The sequence below is a fragment of the Sus scrofa genome, chromosome 18, assembly GCF_000003025.6.
Source record: "Sus scrofa isolate TJ Tabasco breed Duroc chromosome 18, Sscrofa11.1, whole genome shotgun sequence".
NCBI lineage: Eukaryota > Metazoa > Chordata > Mammalia > Artiodactyla > Suidae > Sus > Sus scrofa.
Window position 1 is genome coordinate 50418701 of NC_010460.4, and position 21647 is coordinate 50440347.

The 21647-nt window shown below is 52.7% G+C and overlaps 1 protein-coding gene across 7 annotated transcripts in view; it reads right to left on the reverse strand.

Moving 5' to 3' along the window:
* CCM2 (CCM2 scaffolding protein) overlaps positions 1-21647 on the reverse strand; it is a 54020-nt gene that overhangs the window by 22278 nt on the left and 10095 nt on the right. The window contains exons 1-3 of one of the 7 annotated variants that reach the window (XM_003134872.6): positions 11314-11414; positions 10742-10861; positions 3971-4144 (exon numbers count right to left, since the gene is read on the reverse strand). The exons of 1 other annotated variant lie outside the window; for it this stretch is intronic. In XM_003134872.6, coding sequence (XP_003134920.3) covers positions 3971-4144; positions 10742-10840 — 273 coding nt within the window. In that variant the 5' untranslated portion in view covers positions 10841-10861; positions 11314-11414. Of the gene's footprint in view, positions 1-3970; positions 4145-10741; positions 11255-11313; positions 11418-21647 lie in introns of those variants that run through there. 5 more of the 7 variants (XM_013985814.2, XM_013985816.2, XM_013985815.2 and 2 more) reach the window with 5 other exon arrangements.

A 21647-nucleotide genomic window follows, 5' to 3' on the forward strand; every position in this document is an offset into this window, starting at 1 on the left:
TTTGAGAGTTCTTTACATGTTCTAGATGAAAAGCCTGTGGCAGATGTGCGCTTTGCAAATACCTTCTCTCAGTCGGTAGCTTGTCTTTTCACAGAGCAAAAGGAGAGTCTTCTGCAGAGCAAAAGTTTTTAAACTTTATGAAGCCCAGTTTACCAATTGTTTCCCTTTTTGGTGTCAAATCTAAGAACTCTGCCTACCCTGGGTCCCGAAGTTGTTTTTTTTTTTTTAAGCATTATCGTTTTACCTCTAAGTCCATGGTCCATTTTGAGTTAGTTTTGGTACTAAGGTGCGAGGTTCAGAATGAGGTTCACTTTCCTCTCTGGGGGTGTCCAGTGGCTCCAGGACCACTGCTAGGATGGTCCTTCCTCCCCTGACTTGCTTTTGCACCTCTCAGTGATCGGTTGGATGACACGCATGAGTCTGCTCCTGGGTTCACGATTCTGTTCCCCTCATTTCTGGGTCAGTCCCTCTGCCGTGAAGTCCCAGCTTCGTTGCTGGACCTCCAAAGTACATCTTGAAATCAGATGGACTGACTCCTCTCATTTTACTCTTCTTTTTCAAAACCGGCTCTTCTACTTCTTGTGCCTTTCCATATAAATTTTAGAATACTCTTGTCTATATTTACAAAATATCTCGCAAGGGTTTTGATGGGAATTACATCAAACCTATATATCAATTTGGGGAAAACTGGCATGTTAACTAGATTGAATCTTACAGTCCATGAACATGGTATGTCTCTCCGTTTATTCAGATCTTTGATTCTTTCATCAGCGTTGTGTCGTTTTCAGCACACAAACCCTACAGATGTTTTGTTAGATTTGTACCTACGTACCTATATTCATGTCTGCGATTTATTTCTGTTTTGTACTATCTGGTTTTGGTTATCGGGATAATACTACCCTCACAAAATTAGCTTAAAAGTGTTCCTGTCCCTTCTGCTTTTCTGGAAGAGATCGTATAGAATTAAGTATTAACTCTTTAAACATCTGACAGACTATTCCAGGAACCATCTGAGCCTGGAGATTTTCTTAAGGAAGTTTTCAAATTAGATATTAAATTTCTTTAATAGTTATAGGAGTTTCCAAACGATCTATTTATAGCAACCTGTGGCAGTCTGTGCTCATCAAGGAACTGGTCCATTGGCCACCTGCTGCCTGAGCACAGAGTCACCTTCTGTGCTCTCATCATCCTTTGATTCTTCGGGGTCTCCCGGCACTTGAATGTCAGTCATTTCCCTTTTGCCCTGTGGTTCCAGATGAGGATCTATCATTCTGTGTCCCTACAGGTAAAGCGTTCTTTCTCAAGACTCTGTCTTTACTTTTGAGAAGTTTTACTGTGATGAAAAACTTGGTGTGGGCTGCTTTGGTTTATCCTGCTAGTGGTGTGCTCAGTTTTTTAAATCTCTTACCACATCAAGAAATTTCAGCCATGATTCCATTGATCAGTTTTTCAGCACCCCGCCTCCTCCAGGACACTGATGACACAAGTGTCAAAAAATCTGCTCTAGTCCCACAGGGGGAGGAGAGCACACCCTGTTACCAGGTAGGAGGTGACGCCCCCTGGCCTCTGCTGTCACCTGAGTGACAGCATGCTGGGCATGGCTGGCATTCTGGATCCCCAACTACGCCCCACTGACATGAGGGTGCTGTGTGTCTCACTGCTGCCATCGGAGGGCAGAACTCCAGACTCCCCCCAGTCTCCACTGACACCCCTGTTTCACTGGGGGTTCATCAGGGATGAAAGTCCCCACTCCCTACCTGGCCTTCTCTGGGGTGGGTATAAGCCCCCACTCGGCCTTTGCTGGCAGAGGCAGAGGCAGAGGTGGGGCCACAGAGTTTTAGCAGCGTTTGTGGAACCAAGCAGGTATTGCTAAACATGTTCTGTCCTGCATCCCTCTTCCGGTCCTCTGGTCAGAGGGAGCGGCTTTTGCTGGAGTTTCATCTACACCTATGGGCTTCTCCGGGATGTGACCTTCTTCAGCTCCAAGCTTGGGGAACATGAGGAAAAAGAGAGCTGTGGGGGGCTCACCAGTGGGTAGCCCCTTAGGTTCAGAGGTCCCTGGCTGGTCTGCCATCTCTCTATGTCTCAGAGTCTTCTTGTTGCTGCATATATAACACCCAGGATTTTAAGGTGTACTTGATGGGAGGAGCAGGGGGACACCTGTCGACTCCAACTTCCTGGAAGCAGAAGCCCCCAGACTTCACATTTTCACGTAATATGGGCCTATCCTTCCTTCCACTTGCCTTGTTCTCAAGGCTCTCTCCCCAGTTCTTCAGCAGCCGCTACCCAAACACATGGAACCAGCCGTATTCCCTTCTTCCAGGGCTGCTTGGCCTGTTCCTCAGATTCCCGCCATGCTGGCAGAGGCAGAGGCAGAGGTGGGGCCACAGAGTTTTAGTAGCGTTTCCCTCGCTCCTTTCCATGCTGGAGCCTCAGTTCCGGATCTGCATCCTCCGCCTCCCGGGTGCGTCCTTGTGCTCTGAGGCACCACGTCCCCAGGAACCTCCTGAGAACAGCCTCTGTGGGCTCACGTTTTGGAGACCTGACTTTCGGGTCACTGTTTCCATCTGACAGTCGTGTGTGCTGGTGATTTTGCAAAATGTCCCTTCATTACTGTCTGAACAACTTCCTCCCACGCTCCTCTGTTCTCTCTTCTCATGAGTCAGATGCTGAAACTCCCAGTTGGATCCTGTGATTTTTTTTCTCTCTCGATACCTTTGTTTACTAATTTTCTCTGTCTTTTTGTTATTCTTCTTGGGTGACTGCATCTTTCGACCCCTCTAACATTTTTAGGACATACAATTAAGGTCCTTTAATTCCAAAAGCTCTTATCTCTACCTCTTCTTTATTTAAAAGTAGATCCTGTTACCTCCCAGTTAACAGTATTTCATCTTATCTTCCTGAGAAGATTATGTATCTTTATTTCACCCCAGTTTCCGCACTGCTGCTGTTTCATTCAAGGTTACTTCTTGCATTTGTCTTGGGCTCTGACTTTAGGGTAAATGTTTTCCTCAAATGAGTGCTTCTGCCTGGCTGCCCAGGACAGAAGCCATGTGCAGGGACAGAGGTGTGGACCATCCCGGGCTGGCCGGCCGGCCGGGCACCCCAGCATTACCCTCGGGGGCCCTTCTGTGCACTTCTCAGCTTCCACATAAAAGCACCCCTCCCAGGATCCTCTTGTGGGAGAAGCCTGGCTGCAGGTCCTCCGGAAGCACGAGGGAAAGGGGGTTGGCGATTCTCACCGTTTGGGACACAGACTTTGACTTAACCTGCTGGTCTTTACACCGGGTCTCTCCCCGCCCTCCTCGGAGCCAGGGGTCCCCATGTCTAAAGCCTCCCTCGTGCCACGTCTCCACCAGGGCACACAATGTGCTCCACGGCCTCTCCAGCCCCAGGCCCAGCTGGGCAGCTCCCTGTCCTCTGAGGGACTCAGATCGGCTCGATCGGCTCTGGGAGCTCGTTACCCGACCCTCATCAGTTCCCTCTGCCGGGGTACGGGCCTCACTCATCTCTGCTGCCCCTTCCCTGTTCCCTCTGAGCCCGTGGGCGCAAACCTTTTTATTCACTCCTTTCTACTGTAGTGTTCGGTGGAAACACTAACAACACACGGGTGCACGTCGTTTTTATCCACGAGTGGCCACAGGCTCTGACAGGATTTGGGAGCCCTGGTTCTAGGCTGTGACAATGACACATGAAACAGTGCCAAGACGTGAGCAAGGAACCGAAACACACAGCCAGCCTTCACAAGAAAGGAGGCGGCTTGCTGCTGTGAAGAAAAGCAGACACGGGGCCAGAAGACAGACATCTGGGGTCTGGGTACCCGGTTACCAGTCACAACACCCCAGGCGGGACCACGGGTGGGAGAGCCAACACGGCGTGCGTGGGGACGGGTCCCAGAACCGCAGCCCTCGGTGCAGCCGAGGGGTCTTTGCTGGCGACGGGCAAGCGCGTCCTGCAGCCGTGAACTTACCTTCACCTCCTTCTCGATATAGTCGCTCAGCAGTCGGTCGGGCTCGACGCGCTCAGGCAGGGACAGCACCACGGTGTGCAGAGGGCGCCTCTCTGTCACCTTCTCATGGGCTTTCTTATCTCTACTCTTCTCACCCTTTAGGAACACGCGTTTAAACGGCGACACAATTCCAGGCTGCAGGCAGAAACGGCAATGATTGCAGTTCATTATCCACAAAGGCTTTGCGTCGGACCTACGGCCGCCGAGCAGAAGCAGCCACGACCACCACCACGGTCCCCGCGCAGCCAGGGCGGGCCACGGCGGGGCCGCCTCGGGCGCCCAGGGGCTGGCCCCGCACCTGTTCACGGACACTGAGAAGGTCAAGGGCCACTTCTCAAGGTGGGTGGCCTCGGCAGGGGAGGAGAGGGCAGAAAGGGGAAGATCGCCCCGGAAGACAAAGATGCAGCACCGCTCTGACCCGCGCGGCCCCGCCGGGCCCCTTTCCTGCACAGTCCTCGGAGAAGGCGCAGAGGTGCAGCCGGGGCCGGGGCATCAAGACCAGGGCCCTTTCCCTTGCCTGTGGGAGCGCGGCGCCTGCTCTGCTTTGCCCTCCCTCCAGCAGGGCCTCGGGGCTCAGGGTGCTGACGGTACCTGGGCCACCTCACACCCTCGTCTGGACTAGAAGGGCCTGGAGGCAATGGAAGCAAACCGGCAGAGCAGAGCTCGGGACCGCAGGGAGAGTACAGTCAGCCTCGCCCCTGGGCCCCGGGAAAAGGCCGAGGATTCGTTCCCTGCAGCTCTGCAGGGTCCTCCAGGTCCTCGGCGGGCACTCACACACAGAGGCCGTCACCCAGAGGGACATAAAACCAGAGAACATAAGATGCCAACGTGCAGCCTTCGCGGAGAAACATCACCAAACACAGGCGTGAAACCCAAAGCTAGTGACCTACGCCAGCCCGAGAGCTCACTTTCCTCTGGCTTGTCCGTGATTCTACAGCTCGCCAGCCCAGGCGGGTGACCTGGCGCCAACAGCATCCGGGGCCCATGGCAGGCCTGGCTCTGACCGTGACAGAGACAAATATTTACACCGCACCTGTATTAAATGCTCTTGTTTCCATTTCTCCTCTGCACGGGGGAAGTTCAGCCACACGCCAGAGTCCCACCCCAAACAAGGTCGCAGAACCCCCAGTCCTGGGAGGCGCCTCGTCGCCTGTCAACCTCACAGACGGAGGAGGGAGAGGGGCAGCGCCTCCCCCACAAAGGCAGGCAAGGCCTCGGGGTCTCCCAGGAGATCCTGCAGAGCCCGCCCCACGGCCACCAAGAGGCTCAGCTGCCAACAAAGGACACCCCACGTAAAACACGCCCTCTGCCAAGCAAACCCCAACTCCCTTCCTGCTCCTTCTAGCCTCCTCCTTCTAGCCAGGCTGGCTTTTCTCCTCTGCTCCCTGGCTTGAATCCCCAGCCCTGGATATCGGCCCGCAGACGCCTACCTCTTCCTGGAGTACCCCCTCCTTGCCCTGGGTACCCGCCTGTTCCCACTCCCCACCCCCAAGGCAGGCCCTCGGTGCCGCTTTGCTGCCGTGAGGCCACGGGGCTGCTGCTCATCCAAGCCGCACGTCATGCATGTGGGGCTCCACCGACTTCTCTCCCTGCTTTTGTTTGTAGGTGAAATTGTCCACAACGGGGGGGGGGGGGGGGGGCAGGTTGTAAGGACGAGCACAGCTCCTTCCTGCGGCTGCTTCCACCTAAGCTGAGACAAGCCAGCGGCATGAAAAGTTAAGGGGGACAAGATAACCAAGGACAGATCCCCTCCACGGTCCATCAGAAGGGACAGAGGGTGGGTGCTTCTCGGAGGAGCCTGCAATGGCCGACCCCAGCTCTCAGACAGACCCCCCTGGGTCCCAAAGGCGCTGTCAGCCCCCCACACGCATTAGGTGGGTGGGCGAGAGGGTGGGGGCGCTTCAGGTGAGATCCCGGGGGGTGGGGTCTGGACCAGGCCGTTGCCTTGCGGACTCGCGTAGAAACAAAGGGAAAGGGTCGAGACCACGTGCCAGGTGAGCACCGATGAGGAACTTTCAGTGGAAAGTGACCCTGGAAAAGGAGTCCTGTACACAGCACATATCACCAGCCGGGCCGCGCCCGGGCCAGGCCATCCTCAACTGGGACTGCCTCTCTGGCTGGCATCCCAGGCCATCAGATGGCACACAGATGACACTTCCACCCCGTTCTGCCTGGTTGTTTATCTGCACAGAGAGCCTCCGAGTTCCGGTGATGGGCAAGGCACCGCCCTAGGGCTGTGGAAATACCACAGCATGTAACACAGTGTCACACAGATGATCCGAGTCTGAGCCTGGCCAGAAGTAAACATCTGTCCCTACACCCAGTCCACCTGGTAACCTCCTCCACGCTCCCGAATCAGAACCAGCAGGGGCGCAGCCCAGGATTCGGAATCCGACGGATCCCAACGGCGCGTGAGAACAGCTCGGCTCCGCGTGTCTGCTGTTCCACCTCGTTACTCCTCTACACCTGGGAGCAACGGGAGCTTATTCCGAGAGGAGAGGCTTGCCAGGCTCAGCCTCTGACCAAGAAGCCAGTGCCCCATCGCCAGGTCTGCAGGCCACGGGCAACCGACGCTGTTTTCACGCTGAGGAACCGGTCACAGCATCAGAGCCGTGCGCACGGAACAGGCTGTGTTGACAAGGTGCCCAAGTCCCGCGACCTCCCTTAAGGACACACCCTCTGCCGGCCGATACAGCCGCATCCGTCTGGCCCCCGCAGGCCAAGGGAACCAGGATGGCCCGCCGCAGGCGCCTCCGACTGCGGGGCCGGTTTCCCTCTGCTGAGCCCCGCTCCCTCTCCCTCTGCCTTTACCTCCTGGGACTCGGCACCCTTACAGCACCCCAGCACCCCGCAGGGCAGCAGTATAAGCTGGTCAATGAACGCCTGGTGCCTGTGCCAGCCGGGCATCGGGAAGGCCCTGCGGGGATGAGACATAATTCCCGCTTTCAAGGTCATGGTCAAGCAGAGGGGAATAAGCCCCGAGCAGACGAGCAGGGACTAAATCCATAATGAAAACTGCCAGCCAGATGCCTCGGAGGTGCGCTTTAGTGCCAAAATGCCCTGTTTCTGAAGGAGCTACCCCGGCAATGAGGCACGACCCTGTGATGAAGAGCGGTGCCCGCCCTCCACTGCTCACAGGGTGGCAGAGGCGAGGGGAGCCGCCCCTGTAACCTGGGCCCCACACCTAACCACCCGGCCAAGCATGAACTGGGCATGACCGATCTGGGAGCAGACACAGCTTCCCAAACCCATTCCTTGGCCTTGAATATACCAGGCACTACATGCTTTTTTCTTTTTTTCTAAATGTCCCAAATAAGTTAAGCTGGTGGGTGAGCCTTCCTAGAAAGTGGAATATTGAAACTATTATGTAAGGAAATGCACCCTAGCAACCCTGAGGCTTCCCTCTGCCACCTCACCCCATTTCAGTGCAGAACGGGGGTGGCTCCTCCACCCGATGACAGCAGACATGTGACACTGAGTGGCACATACCCTGCTCCCACTGCAGGAGCTGGAAGGCACACACAGCTGGGGGACGAAAGGGGGTGGCAGGCCCAGGCGCCCCAGCTTTTCCAGAAACACAATGAACAAGAGGGCACCTCAGGGTTTTAGAACTGATGCTGCTTTTAAACCTGAAAATGTGAAGGGCAGGAGTTCCCATTGTGGCTCAGAGGTAATGAACTGGACTAGGATGCATGAGGAGGCAGGTTCGATCGCTGGCCTTGCTCAGTGGGCTAAGGATCCGGTGTAGGCCGCAGACTCGGCTCAGATCTGGCATTGCTGTGGCTGTGGTGTAGGCCAGCGGCTACAGCTCCAATGAGACCCCTAGCCTGGGAACCTCCATATGCTGCGGGTGTGGCCCTAAAAAGACAAAAAAGAAAGAAAGAGAGGGAGGGAGGGAAGAAAGGTAAAGGGAAATTCTGGTTTATAAAAAATAAACTGAGAAACAAGACTATTGGGAGACACAGAATCAGGATTCCATTAAACAATCATGGATTCTTTAATTCCCTGTTATACCCTCCAAATCAGTATGGAGCTTTAAAAAGTGGTTTTAGCCCAAATGATTGTTCACTCTTCATTCAGTATTTTTATCCAGTGCTCACGTTCGCCATCACCAAAATGACCTTGTAATCTCTGACCCCCAAAGACACAAGGACTAGTTTAGCCCCTGGAAGAGCACAAGGCCAGGTGTGGTTTCTTTTGTGAAAGGAGCCCTGGCCCCAAGGCCACCTGGGTCCCTCTGTGCCTGAGTCTCTCGTGAAGAAACAGGGCCTAGGAGTTCCCACTGTGGCGCAATGGGACTGGCAGTGTCTCTGCAGCACCAGAACACAGGTTCAATCCCCAGCCCAGCACAGTGGGTTAAAGGATCTGGTGAGGCACAGGTCACGACCGTGCTCCCTGGCCAAGAACTCCACACGCCGCAGGGTGACCAAAGAAAGGGAGGGGGAGAAAGAAAGAAAGAAATGGACCTTTGAGTGTTGAAACAATCAGCCAACAGAGCTGGGAGGGAGGCGGGGCTTCAGAGGCCCCATCTGGCATTGCTCAGACTTCGCACCGCAGCTCACAGCAAGGCTGGGTCCTTAACCCACGGAGCGGGGCCAGGGATCGAACTTGAGTCCGCATGGATACTGACCGGGTCCGTTACCACTGAGCCACAACCACTGCATTTCACATTTGAAACAACTTTCGAACTCAGAAACCTCAAACGTAGCTCTTAGTTACATACACACACGCGTGCACCCTCGCGCACACACACACATGCACTAACACTGGTCCACTTAGCATCGTCCTAGAGGAAGGCCCAGGGGCCAGGCTGGCCTGGAGTATGGGAAAGCCTGACTTACAAGCTCACTTGGGGTGACCTGGCACCGAGTAACTGAGCCTCCTAAACAAATTCTCAGAGGTTAACGTGACCACCAGTGTCCGTCAGTTAATCAGTTATAAGAAATGCATGTTCTGGAGGAACCGGCACCACCACTCACGGGACTGTGCCCTCTACCTGGGGACCAAAGCGAAGGGTGACATATACCCATGCGAGCCGCCTGTGCGACGCTCAGAGCAGCATGTCCTGGAGGAGGCCTGAGGCAGCGAAGGGAGCAAAGCCGCACTGGGCACCTTAAACGCCCCAGGGCAGGGTCCAGGCGCTCTTAGTTAATCCTTTAATGACGAGACCGCCTCTGAACCAAGACCTCAGGCGCGAGGTCGGGGGTCCCTAAGTTCAGCACTCAGCACACGTCTCATGGGTGGTTAGCACGCGCCCGGCACGGAGGCCAGAACCGAGGGGACCTCGTCCCCACCTCAGGGGTCCCTTCTGCTCTGGGAGACAGAGCTGCGTGCCTGGAGGGTGCCAAGCTCTGCGGGGCTGCGGGGTGACACCTCAGGGAGACACCAGAGCCAGAGCGTGGGCCGGGTGGACGGCTCAGAGGCCTGTTTCCACAGCAAAAGCTGAAGCTACGGGGATTCTGTCCAGCTGCGCAAGTCAGAATGAAGTGTGTGTGTGTGTGTGTGTGTGTGTGTGTGTCCGCTTCCTTTAATGACAGCACCTTGACCACATTATAACCATGGAATAGAAATCAAGGTGAAACAAGAGATGTTCACGAGTGCAACAAAGCATTGTGCAGTTTACCAAAGTTTGTGTTCGCTCATAAATTATTAATCACTTCCATTATAGGTAATGCAGCCACAGACTCACACCTGCCCCAGGTCCATGAGGCACCCCAACCAATCCCCCCCTCTAAGTGCCACTGTTTAAATCTGCAGTGTAACATCGCCTATTTTAATTTCCATTGACTTCCAGCAGTTACTGCAATGCAAGCCAAGAGTCGCTATCTTTTTTTTAAAGTTAAATACTAAAAAAAAAAAAAAAAAAATTGAAAATAAATACGGAAAAGAGACTTTCTTCGGTGCCGAAGAGGCTGAAAGAACAAGCACGGCACAGCGGGCACCCCGGGACCTCCTACAGGGCCCAAGTTCCCCATCTCATGAGCAGGCGTGAACCAGACCTCCGTCACTGCCGCCGTCTGCTCGGTGACACAGGACCCTCCGGGGCGGCCAAGGCCACTCGGGCAGGGTTCTGTGCACAGCGCCCCCATCCGCCCGGGGCTGGCACAAATGAAACTCCAGGCTGCGGCTGGCCCCTTTCCTGACCTTTTCTTTTCCTTTTTTTGTTTTTTTGTTTTTTGGTGTGTGTGCGCGTGTCTTTTTAGGGCCACACCCACAGCATCTGGAAGTCCCCAGGCCAGAGGTCGAATCAGAGCCACAGCTGCCGGCCTACGTCACAGCCACAGCGATGCGGGGTCCGAGCTGCGTCTGCGACCTACAGCACAGCTCATGGCAACACGGGATCCTTAACCCACTGAGGAGGCCAGGGATCGAACCCCCATCCTTGCGGATACTCATCAGTTCTCAACCTGCTGAGCCACAACAGGAAGTCCCCGATCCGGGGTCCCAACTACAAATCCACACGGACTTTGCTCTTCCCCAGCAGACATGACACCTGCAGCCCTTACGCCCCAAGTGAGGACGGATGAACCCAACAACCCACAAGCAGCTCCTCGCCTTGCCCACCAGCCATCTGGAGCCGCCGGTTTTCAGACCCGGAAGCCGGCAGGGACGCTCCGCTCCACCTTCCCGAAGCAAAGGTCAAGGACCCGGCCAACCGAGCTCACAAACACAGGCCTGAGGGGCCCGAAAGGTCCTCCGAGGTGGCTCTTTCCAGGCTGCGTCAGCACCTACCTCGTTCTCCACGGAACACCCCGTCGGAAAGCCAGTGTGAGCAGCGATCTCTCGGGAGGAATCCTGGTTCCTCCCCCTCTGCCGAGAGCTACCGTGCATCCTTCTCTTTTCACTTGTGATCTTGTTGAAAAACAGAGTCAGATGTCAGCCCTCCCTCTGAAAAAAGCATGTGAATGAACAGGAAGACCAGAAACCACAGCTTCCTTCTGCACGCCCCAGTGAAGCCGTCCGCAGTTTTTAAAAAGGTTGAAGGAGCAGGCGACACCCCGAGACTGCTGGCAAAATCCAAAGAGACTGCGAGCACAAACGGTAAGAGTTTTTTTGTGGCACCGCGAGTTGAGCATAGGGGTTGTCACTGCAGCGGCTCAGGTCACTGCTGTGGTGCAGGTTCGATCCCTGGCCGGGAAATTTCCATATGCTGCAAGCACGCCCCCCGCCAAAAGACCCAAAGTAAACCCACACATCTTCGCACTAAACCAGCCCATCTAACTAAACCAGCCCATCTAACTAAACCAGCCCATCTAACTAAACCAGCCCATCTAACTAAACCAGCACACACACCCCCCCACTACCTCCAGCACGCAGAGCCCGTGGCCACCCGCACTTGCAGCCGATACCGTACAGTCGGCTCGAGGACATTGCTGCGGAAGTCTGGCCACGGTGCCCCTCCCAACACCCAAGCGAGAACACAGCCGACTGAGGGCACTGCTGGGGCTCCCCCTCCTGACCGTGCGGCGTCACCTACATGGCAGGACCTGCCAACATAGCTGTTTCAGGCTGGCTGCTGGCTGCCTCGGGGCACACAGTCCAGAGGCAGGCAGGGCACAGCTGCAGGACCTCCAGCCTGCAAAGGCCTCTACCTGCGTCCAGGACGCCCGAGTTTGAGACACAACTCTGAAACTGAGTGTCCCTCAACAGGCTCATTTTACCTTCTTCAGGGTTAAATCTGATCCTGAAAAGGAGAAGGTGGGTTTGTTGACGGTGAAGGTCCATACTCTGGATATTCCACAACGGCTGCCAACAGGAGAGGCTAGTAATTAACTGTAGTGGTTAACGAGAGTGACCCATATCCTCACAGCTCAAAACGAAACAAACAGGAGTTCCCGTCATGGCTCAGGGGCTTGTGAACCCGACTAGCATCCGTGAGGACCTGGGTTCGACCCCTGGCTTTGCTCAGTGGGTTGAGGATCCGGCGTTGCCGTGAGCTGTGGTGTAGGTCACAGACATGGCTTGGATCCCACATTGCTGTGCCTGTGGTGTAGGCCAGCAGCTTCAGCTCTGATTAGATCCCTAGCCTAGAACCTCCATATGCCGCAGGTGCAGCCCTAAAAAAAAAAAAAAAAAAAAAAATTTCACTAATACTTGGTTTGTTAATATTAATATTAGATTTGATCAAATCAAAGTGCTAATTTTCACAACAGTTTTCTGCCCATAGGAAAAAAAGGGCTATTTCAGGAGTTCCCATTGTGGCTCAGCAGTAATGAACCCGACTTGAAGCCAGGAGGATGCATGTTTGATCCCTGGCCTTGCTCAGTGGGTTAAGGATTGGGTGTTGCCATGAGTCGTGGTGTAGGTCACAGAGGTGCCTTGGATCTGGTGTTGCTGTGGCTGTGGTGGAGGCTGGCAGCTGCAGCTCCAATTCAACCCCTAGCCTGGGAACCTCCATGTGCCGCAGGTGTGGCCCTAAAAAAAAAAAGGGGGCTATTTCAGTTCAATTTAAACTGTAACAAAGCTTAGTATTTCCTGGTTTCGAAAAGACTGGTTCAGAACAATAATTCCACGCGTCAACTCCTACTGCCTACGGCACAGGCGTAGAAAGTGCAGTGGGCCAGGAAAGCAGTGCTGTCCTAGGTGGGAGCAAACATCTGGATCGCCTCCCTTTATCTTTCACAGACTCGAGGCACTGTGTACACAGGCTGGCTCCACTCTCTCCCTCCTACAAGCCGCCCCTGCAGAGCAGGACCAGGTGGCCCTGAGGGCGAAGGGGACCAGGAGTGAGACAGAGATTTCAGGATGCGGAGTGGCCCCCACACCTCATGGTGGTGATCGCAGGGCCTGAATCTTGCTGCCTGCTCCCCACCAGGTCCCCCTGCAGGTGACACACAGCTCTTCCTTTTTTTTTTTTTTTTTTTGTCTTCTTTTTTAACATTTCTTGGGCCGCTCCCGCGGCATATGGAGGTTCCCAGGCTAGGGGTCCAATCGGAGCTGTAGCCACCGGCCTACGCCAGAGCCACAGCAATGCGGGATCCGAGCCGTGTCTGCAACCTACACCACAGCTCACGGCAACGCCGGAGCCTTAACCCACTGAGCAAGAGCAGGGACCGAACCCGCAACCTCATGTTTCCTAGTCGGATTCGTTAACCACTGCGCCACGATGGGAACTCCTCACAGCTCTTTCTTAAAGACCGCAGCTGCCCCTCCTGGGGAAACAGACACAACCAAAGGAAACTGACCAGGTGCACACACAAGCCAACCTGCCCGGCTTTCACCCGTGGGCACCACAGAGAGTTCCCCTGTGGCACCTCAGGTTAAGGACCTGGCACTGTCACTGCAGCGGCTCGGGTCTGATTCCGGGCCCTGGGGAATTTCCATATGCCACAGGTAGAGCCAAAAATAAATAAATACATAAGAGCACCAGGGTCCACATGGAAGAGAAAGGCCAGTGAGCATGCATGAGCAAAGCCGAGAGCTGAGGGGAACTTAAATTCTGGAGCACTTAGAGGCGTTTGAGAACAGCATCCATGAATGCAGCTGAGACAGACAGCACAACTAAGAAAGGCACCTTAGAAATTACAAATATGATTGCCAAAATAAAGAGTTCAGGAGTTCCCTCGTGGCTCAGCAGGTTAGGGATCTGGCATTGTCGTTGCTGTGGCTCTGGCTATTGCTGTGCTGAGAGTTTGATCCCTGGCCAGGGAACTTCTGCATGCTTCCGGTATGGCCAAAAAAAGAAAAAAAACTGACAGGATTTTTTTAAAATATCCAATTGGTGTTCAAATTTTCCACCAAGAGACTCACAAATTTTTTAAACAATTCATTCAAATCAAAATGCAAATAAGCTCCACAGAGCACTGAGCAGATACGATTTTTTTTTTTTTTTTTTGTATTTTTAGGGCCACACCTGCAGCATATGGAGGTTGCCAGACTAGGGGTCGAATTGGAGCTGTAGCGGCCGGCCTACACCACATCAACGCGGGTTCTGAGCCTTGTCTGCGACCTACACCACAGTTCACCACCACACAAGATCCTTAACCCACTAAGCGAAGCCAGGGATCGAACCCACAACCTTATGGATGCTAGTCAGGTTCTCTAACCATTGAGCCATGACGGGAACTCCCCAGACACAATTCCCCTCTCTCTGGATAGTGTTCTTCTCTCTTTTTTCTTGAAATGCATTTGTTACAGAGACGGGGCAGGTTGTCCTGTGGACTACCCCCCTTTCTGGCTCCTACCGGCTGCATCACATCTTAAAGGATGCTTCTCAGCCCCTGTATTTCCTGTAGACCTGTGGTTGGATCTCGAGGCTTTGAGGCAAATGTGATGTTTTTTACAAGAACGCCTCCACCAGGGCGGTGCTGCGGGGGGAAGCACCTGCCACTGATGGCTACTGGCCCCTGCCTCTCATATTTGGATATGATACTTTTTTTTTTTTTTTTTTTGGCCACACCTATAGCATGTGGAAGTTCCCAGGGCCAGGGATCAAATCCAAGCTGCAGCCCCGTGACCTACCATAGCTGTGGCAACACTAGATCCTTTAACCCGCTGCCCTGGGGCCAGGGATCAAACCCAATCCTCCACATCAAATAAACTGCTGCAGAGACATCAGACCTTAGCCCACTGTGCTACAGCGGGAACTCCTCGGATACACTATTCTTCAACAGTCTGATTCTGCCCTTCCTTCTTCATATATTAATGGAAACAGTTACATAAGGCTACATTCTCCTGCTTGACTACTTGGTCACCCCGAGGTACACACCATTCAGAAAAGTCTAGCTAAATGCACCATCCTTAACCTTCGGTCATAGCTTTCGAAGTAACACGAGTTCCTCAGAGTGGCCCCAGGTAAACAACCCATTAGCCACCATTTCATGGACGCTCCAATTGTTCCAACCCTGGCCGAGGGCTCTTCAGACCTAGACGCGGCCACACCCCAAGGGGCACTGCAGCTTCCGGCGGTTCAGGCCCACCACCACTCCCCCAGCGTGCCCACTGCCTCAGCCTTCCTGGGCCTTTGCACCAGAGAGCGAGGAAACCAGCTTTTTGTGTTTGAGAGAAAACCCTCATGCGTTCCGAGGGATATTTCCAATTCAAATTTAGGAATACAAGGTTACCGATGACTGTCTCTGGTGTCATCTGCACCCACTCCTCCCAGGGTCAAAGCCGGCGTGTGATGTTACGGTAACTTCATTTCCACTGTATCCTAAAACACACGTAACGGCTGCGAAGTAACAATGCCAGTACTATTACTAATAAAATGACTATTGAAAACAGTTTGTTCCGTTTCTTTGTCGTTCTTCTTGGTCTTAGTTCGTCCCACTACGGGCCTGCAGTCAGATTGCTATGATGTAATTACTTGAACCCTTCTCTGTGGGATTATGTCTTTTGGTTTTGCCTTTTCTTTTTTCTTTTTTTTTTTTTTTGCTTTATGCTTTTTAGGGCTGCACCCACAGCATATGGAGGTTCCCAAGCTAGGGGGTCAAGTCGGAGCTCCAACTGCCTGCCTACACCACAGCCACAGCGACGTGAGATCCAAGCCACATCTGGGACCTACACCACAGCTCACAGCAATGCCGAATCCTTAACTCACTGAGCGAGGCCGGGATCAACCCACAACCTCATGGTTCCCAGTCAGATTCGTTTCTGCTGTGCCAGGACGAGAACTCCTGTTTCTGTCATTTTTATAAATACTTTGCTTTCATTTCTTTCAATGTTTGGATTCAACTTGTAACACTGTAAAACATGACATGGTTCCAAATTCACAAGGCCATGCTGCGAGGGGACCCCCTTTCCTCTGGATGAGACCCTAAGAATGGTCAGTGGTCAGACCACGCACAAGCAGGTCCTGGAGCCCACGCAGGGCTCCACGTGCCTCACACCCCACTGTGTGGCTGCATCACGGTTCAGCGAGCCTGCACCCTGGAGATGGAACATGGCCAACATGAACAGCTTGGTGCACAAACTGCTGCGTATTTTTGCCAAGTGTCCTTGGAGGAGGTTTCTCGAAGAGGGAGGCCAGGTCGTGAGAGCACCCGAGTTCAGCCAGGCACTGTCCCTGTTACCCAGGCAGGGGCCATGCCAGCCGGCCGATCCAGCCTGACCAGCCTGGGGTTTCTGCTGGCCTGAGAGGTGAGAAAGGGCAGCTCCGGGCAGGCTTCATCTGCATCTCTCTTATTGCACAGGAGTCTGAGGTGCCTTTTCTGTCACTTAAAAGCCACTTGTATTTCTTTTTTTTTTTTTTTTTTTTTGTCTTTTGTCTTTTTTGTTGTTATTATTGCTATTTCTTGGGCCGCTCCCGCGGCATATGGAGGTTCCCAGGCTAGGGGTTGAATCGGAGCTGTAGCCACTGGCCTACGCCAGAGCCACAGCAACGCGGGATCCGAGCCGTGTCTGCAACCTACACCACAGCTCACGGCAACGCCGGATCGTTAACCCACTGAGCAAGGGCAGGGATCGAACCCGCAACCTCATGGTTCCTAGTCGGATTCGTTAACCACTGCGCCATGACGGGAACTCCAAAAAGCCACTTGTATTTCTTTTGCAGTGAACTCTCTTTCCACCTCCTGGTTTTCCCTCTCTGGTCCTCGGCCCGTTTTCCCTATGGTTAGAAGCACCTTACTTAATGGGGATATGTATCTTTTGGGTTTGGTTTTGCTTTGGGCTGTGCCTGTGGTATGTGGAAGCTCCTGGGCCAGGGACTGAACCCAGGCCACAGCAGTAACCAGAGCCAGGGCAGTGAAAATGCCAGGGCCTTGGCCGGCTTGTCCAGTTAGCTCAACCCCACCCGCGAATCACGTCTCCCCACCGCGACGCAATGCCAGCTCGGCGCAGTTTCCCTGCGGAGTGGGGTCTGTGTCCGTATTTCCTCCTCTGTTCCTGCAGCCTCTCCCAGGACAATCCCAGAGTTTTTGGTTTCGTTTTGCTCAATTGTATTGAATGACCGTTGATTTACGAGGCTGTGTTAAGTTCCGCTGTGGAGCAGGGGGACTCGGGTCTGTATGGAGACCTTCTTTTTCACATCCTGTTCCGTTAAGGTTGGTCACGGGAGAGTGACTATAGTTCCCTGCGCGCCACACAGGAGGCCCTTGGTGTGTAGCCACTCTCGGCGTAACAGTGCGCCCCTGCCCTCCCGAGCGCTTGGCAACCACGAACCTGTTCTCTAGGCCTGTGAGCCGATGCCTGCTTCGAGCTATGTGGTGGCATGTTTTGCATGCCACACGTATCAGTGGTGTCACATGGCATTTGTCTTTCTCTAACCTTGCTTAACATGATCATCTCTGTTGGCATTCATGCTGCGGCAGGTGGCACAGTTTACCCTTTTTTATGGCTGGGAAATAGCTCAATGCCTATCTGTGCTGCATCTTTATCCATTCCCCTCTCATGAACAGTTAGGTTGCTTCATGCCTTGGCTATTGTGAACTGTGCTGTTATGAACATGGGGGTGTGTGTATCTTTTCAAATTAGTCTTGTCTGCGACCCTGCAGTTTTAATCAGGGGGTGACAGCACAACCCAATCTGGGTTGTTCCCTCATCGTTCTTTTTTTTTTTTTTTGGTCTTTTGTCCTTTTAGGGCTGCACCCGTGGCACATGGAGGTTCCCAGGCTAGGGGTCCAATCAGAGCTGTAGCCGCTGGCCTGCACCACAGCCACAGCAATGCGGGATCCGAGCCACGTCTGTGACCTACACCACAGCTCACGGCAACGCCGGATCCTTAACCCACTGAGCGAGGCCAGGGATCGAACCTACAACCTCATGGTTCGGTTCCTAGTCAGATTCGTTAATCACTGAGCCACAAAGGGAACTCCCCCTCATCATTCTTTTTCAGAGGTTGTTCTTGCTTGTTCATAGCAAAAATGAGCTTCAAGTCACGTGGTCTAGTTCCATTTAAAGGATCACATTATAAATTAGCTCAAGGAGAATGGACACCGTCACGACGCCACCACCTCACCCAGACACACGGTGTCCTCCACGTCTTTTAAGTCCGTGTTTCTGTGTTTCGGGAGTTTCTCCCATAGAGATTTTGGACGTTTCTGTGAATTTTAAGCTTAAAGCATGTATCTGGAAAAGCATTAACAGGATCTTCTTTTTTTTTTTTGGTGCCAAAATCTGGGATCGAACCAGGGACAGGATCTTCTGTTTTAAGCTGGAGCTCCAACAGGACTAAAGGAAAAGCCAAGCTGGCTGGAGGGGCTACAGAGCAATGGGGCGGGGGGGGAATGGCCGTCAACGCAAGAGCCCAGCTTGGGATGGGGGAGCTGGGGGTCGGGTAAGCGGGGAGGAGGACGAGGTCCAGGAGTCTGGGCCCCGACACCCCACATATTCCTGGGAAACATGAGGACAGCTCCACTGCAGTTTTGACCAGTTCTCTCCCAACTGCATTCTCAAAAGGTGAGACCCACCCCAGAAGTGCCCACCAAGAGACAGAAAGTCCACCTCCACTTAGAGGCAAAACCCAGCCACTTCTGTAAACAGGCAGCTGCGCGTGGTCTGGACCCAGAGGAAGAAGTGAGGTCCATCACCTTGCCCTCACTGCCGACTCAAGCACAAGTTTCCAGACACACGGGAAAAGGGCTGGAAATAAGGGTTTCCCAAGCGGGTGTTTGGTACCCTGGAACATTCATGGAATGTGGAATGTCTTCTTCCTTCCCAGCGTGTTCCAGGTTGATAAAAATAGCACTCATAGAACGTGCTGCAATAGGTTTTTCTACTTCTGGTAGTTATGACAAAAATACAGCTCTAGGGGAGTTCCCACTGAAGCTTAGCAATGAGGAGCCCAACTAGTATCCATAAGGATGTGAGTTCAATCCCTGGCCTTGCTCAGTAGGTTAAGGATCTGGCATTGCCGTGAGCTGTGGTGTGGGTAAAAGATGCGTCTTGGATCCCGAGTTGCTGTGGGTTGCTGTGGCTGTGGTGGAGGCCGGCAGCAGCAGCTCCGATTCAACCCCTAGCCTGGGAACTTCCCTATGTCACGGGTGCAGCCCTAAAAAAAAAAAAAAAAAAAAAAAAAAAATGTAATTAAAAAAAAGCAAAACAAAACAAACAAAAAACCCAAACAGCTCTGGGAGGGAAACAAAGTTCACACACACAGAAGAATCGCCCCAGAAACACGGTCCACGTATGTCTCCTAAGAGACAACAGAGCCTTTGGAAGGGATCCCCCTAACAAGTCACCCTGACTCCTCAGCCTACTGCAGGCTAAGTGACTCCACTCCCGATGGACCTGGAGGCCGCGCTCCATCGCCTACTTGCCTCTACACATGCCAGGCGTAGCGACAGAAACCTGGGCTGCTCATCACATTACACAAGAAATAATAATATGACACTAACTTACAGCAGCCTGTGACAAGTTATGGATGCATATACTGTAATCCTTAAAGGAGACACGGCTGAAGAGCAGTTGGCAACAGAAGGGAACACTAAAAATACGCAACCCAGGAGTTCCCGTCACCGTTCAGTGGTTAACAAAACTGACTAGGGGAGTTCCCGTCGTGGCGCAGTGGTTAACGAATCCGACTAGGAACCATGAGGTTGCGGGTTCAGTTCCTGCCCTTGCTCAGTGGGTTAACGATCTGGCGTTGCCGTGAGCTGTGGTGTAGGTTGCAGACGCGGCTCGGATCCTGCGTTGCTGTGGCTCTGGCGTAGGCTGGTGGCTACAGCTCCGATTAGACCCCTAGCCTGGGAACCTCCATATGCCGCGGGAGCGGCCCAAGAAATAGCAAAAAAGACAAAAAAAAAAAAAAAACTGACTAGGAACCATGAGGTTGCAGGTTCGATCCCTGGCCTTGCTCAATGGGTTAAGGATCTGGCGTTGCCGTGAGCTGTGGTGTGGGTCACAGACACGGCTCGGATCTGGCATTGCTGTGGCTGTGGTGTAGGCCGGCGGCTACAGCTCTGATTCGACCCCTAGCCTGGGAACCTCCACATGCCGCGGGAGCAGCCCTAGAAAAGGCAAAAAGATAAAAATAAATAAATAAATAAAAATTTAAAAAAAATAAAAATACTCGACCCAAAAAAAGACAAAAAAGGAGAAACAAAGGAGCAAAGGGCAAAGAGAAATAGAAAACAAAGAGCAAAACGGTAGACAAACACAATCATAGCAATAATTACATTAAATATAAATGGGGATGCCGGTTCAATCCCTGGCCTTGTTCAGTGGGTTAAGTAAGCAGCTGCAACTCGGATTAGACTCCTAGCCTGGGAACTTCCATATGCCTTGGGTACAGCCCTAAAAAGCAAAAAAAGAAAAACCAGCATTGCTGTGGCTGGGGTGTAGGCTGGCAGCTACAGCTCTGATACGACCCCTGGCCTGGGAACCTCCACATGCCTCGGGTGTGGGCCTAAAAAGCAAAAAATAGAAAACAAACAACCCCACACTTCTTGTTTTTGTTTTGTCTTTTTGTCTTTTTAGGGCCACAATGGCGGCATATGCAGGTTCCCAGGCTAGGGGTCAAATTGGAGCTGTTGCTGCCGGCCTACACCCCATCCACAGCAACACCGGATCCAAGCCGCATTTGTGACCTACACCACAGCTCACCGAAACTCCAGATCCTTAACCCACTGAGCAAGGCCAGGGATCAAACCCGAAAACTCATGGTTCCTAGACAGATTCGTCTCCGCTGCGTCACGGGGGGAACTCCCACACACAGTTTAAATACAAATTACAGACATGCTGAAATACATGCCAAGCAAACATGCAGCGTCTGCAGAGAGCCGGTGTGATGGGGTTCCCTGTGGCTATATTAATATCAGACAGAGTAGATTTCAAAACAAAGATTACTGCCAGACATAAAGATGGTCATTTCATAGTGCAAAAGAGCCATTTAAAGATACGATAACCCTGACTGTGTATGTATTTAAAAACAGAGATTCGAAAATACACACAAGCAAAGCAGACAGAACTACAGGCAGAAACAAACAAAGCTAAAACAATAACTGGAGATTTTAACACCCCCCTGTCAATAACTGACAGAATTAGCAGACAAAAAATTCAGTAGGGAACACTTTGGAAGTGTTTTTTGTTGTTGTTGTTGTTGTTGCTGTTTTTTTGTCTTTTTGCCATTTCTAGGGCTGCTTCTCGCGGCATATGGAGGTTCCCAGGCCAGGGGTCAAATTGGAGCTGTAGCCATCAGCCTACGCCAGAGCCACAGCAACACGGGATCCCAGCCGCATCTGCAACCTACACCACAGCTCACAGCAACGCCACATCCTTAACCCACTGAGCAAGGGCAGGGACCGAACCAGCAACCTCCTGGTTCCTAGTCAGATTCATTGACCACTGAGCCACGAAGGGAACTCCTGGAAGTGTTTTATACAATTAAAATACATGCACTGGGAACTATATCTAGTCACTTATGATGGAGCATGATAATGTGAGAAAAAGAATGTATATATGTATGTGTGACTGGGTCACCCTGCTATACAGTAGAAAATGGACAGAACACTGTAAACCAACTATAATGGAAAAAATAGAAATCATTTAAAAAAATTTTTAAATACATAGTTCCCAGGGAACTATGTGGCGCAGTGGATTAAGAATCCGACTGCAGCAGCTCAGGCTGCGGAGGAGATACAAGTCCCATCCCCAGGCCTGCAGAGGGGGTTAAAGGATCTGGCTTTGCTGCAGCTGTGGTGCAGGTCACAGCTGCATCTCAGATTCAATCCCTGGCCTGGGAACTTCCATCCTCCATAGG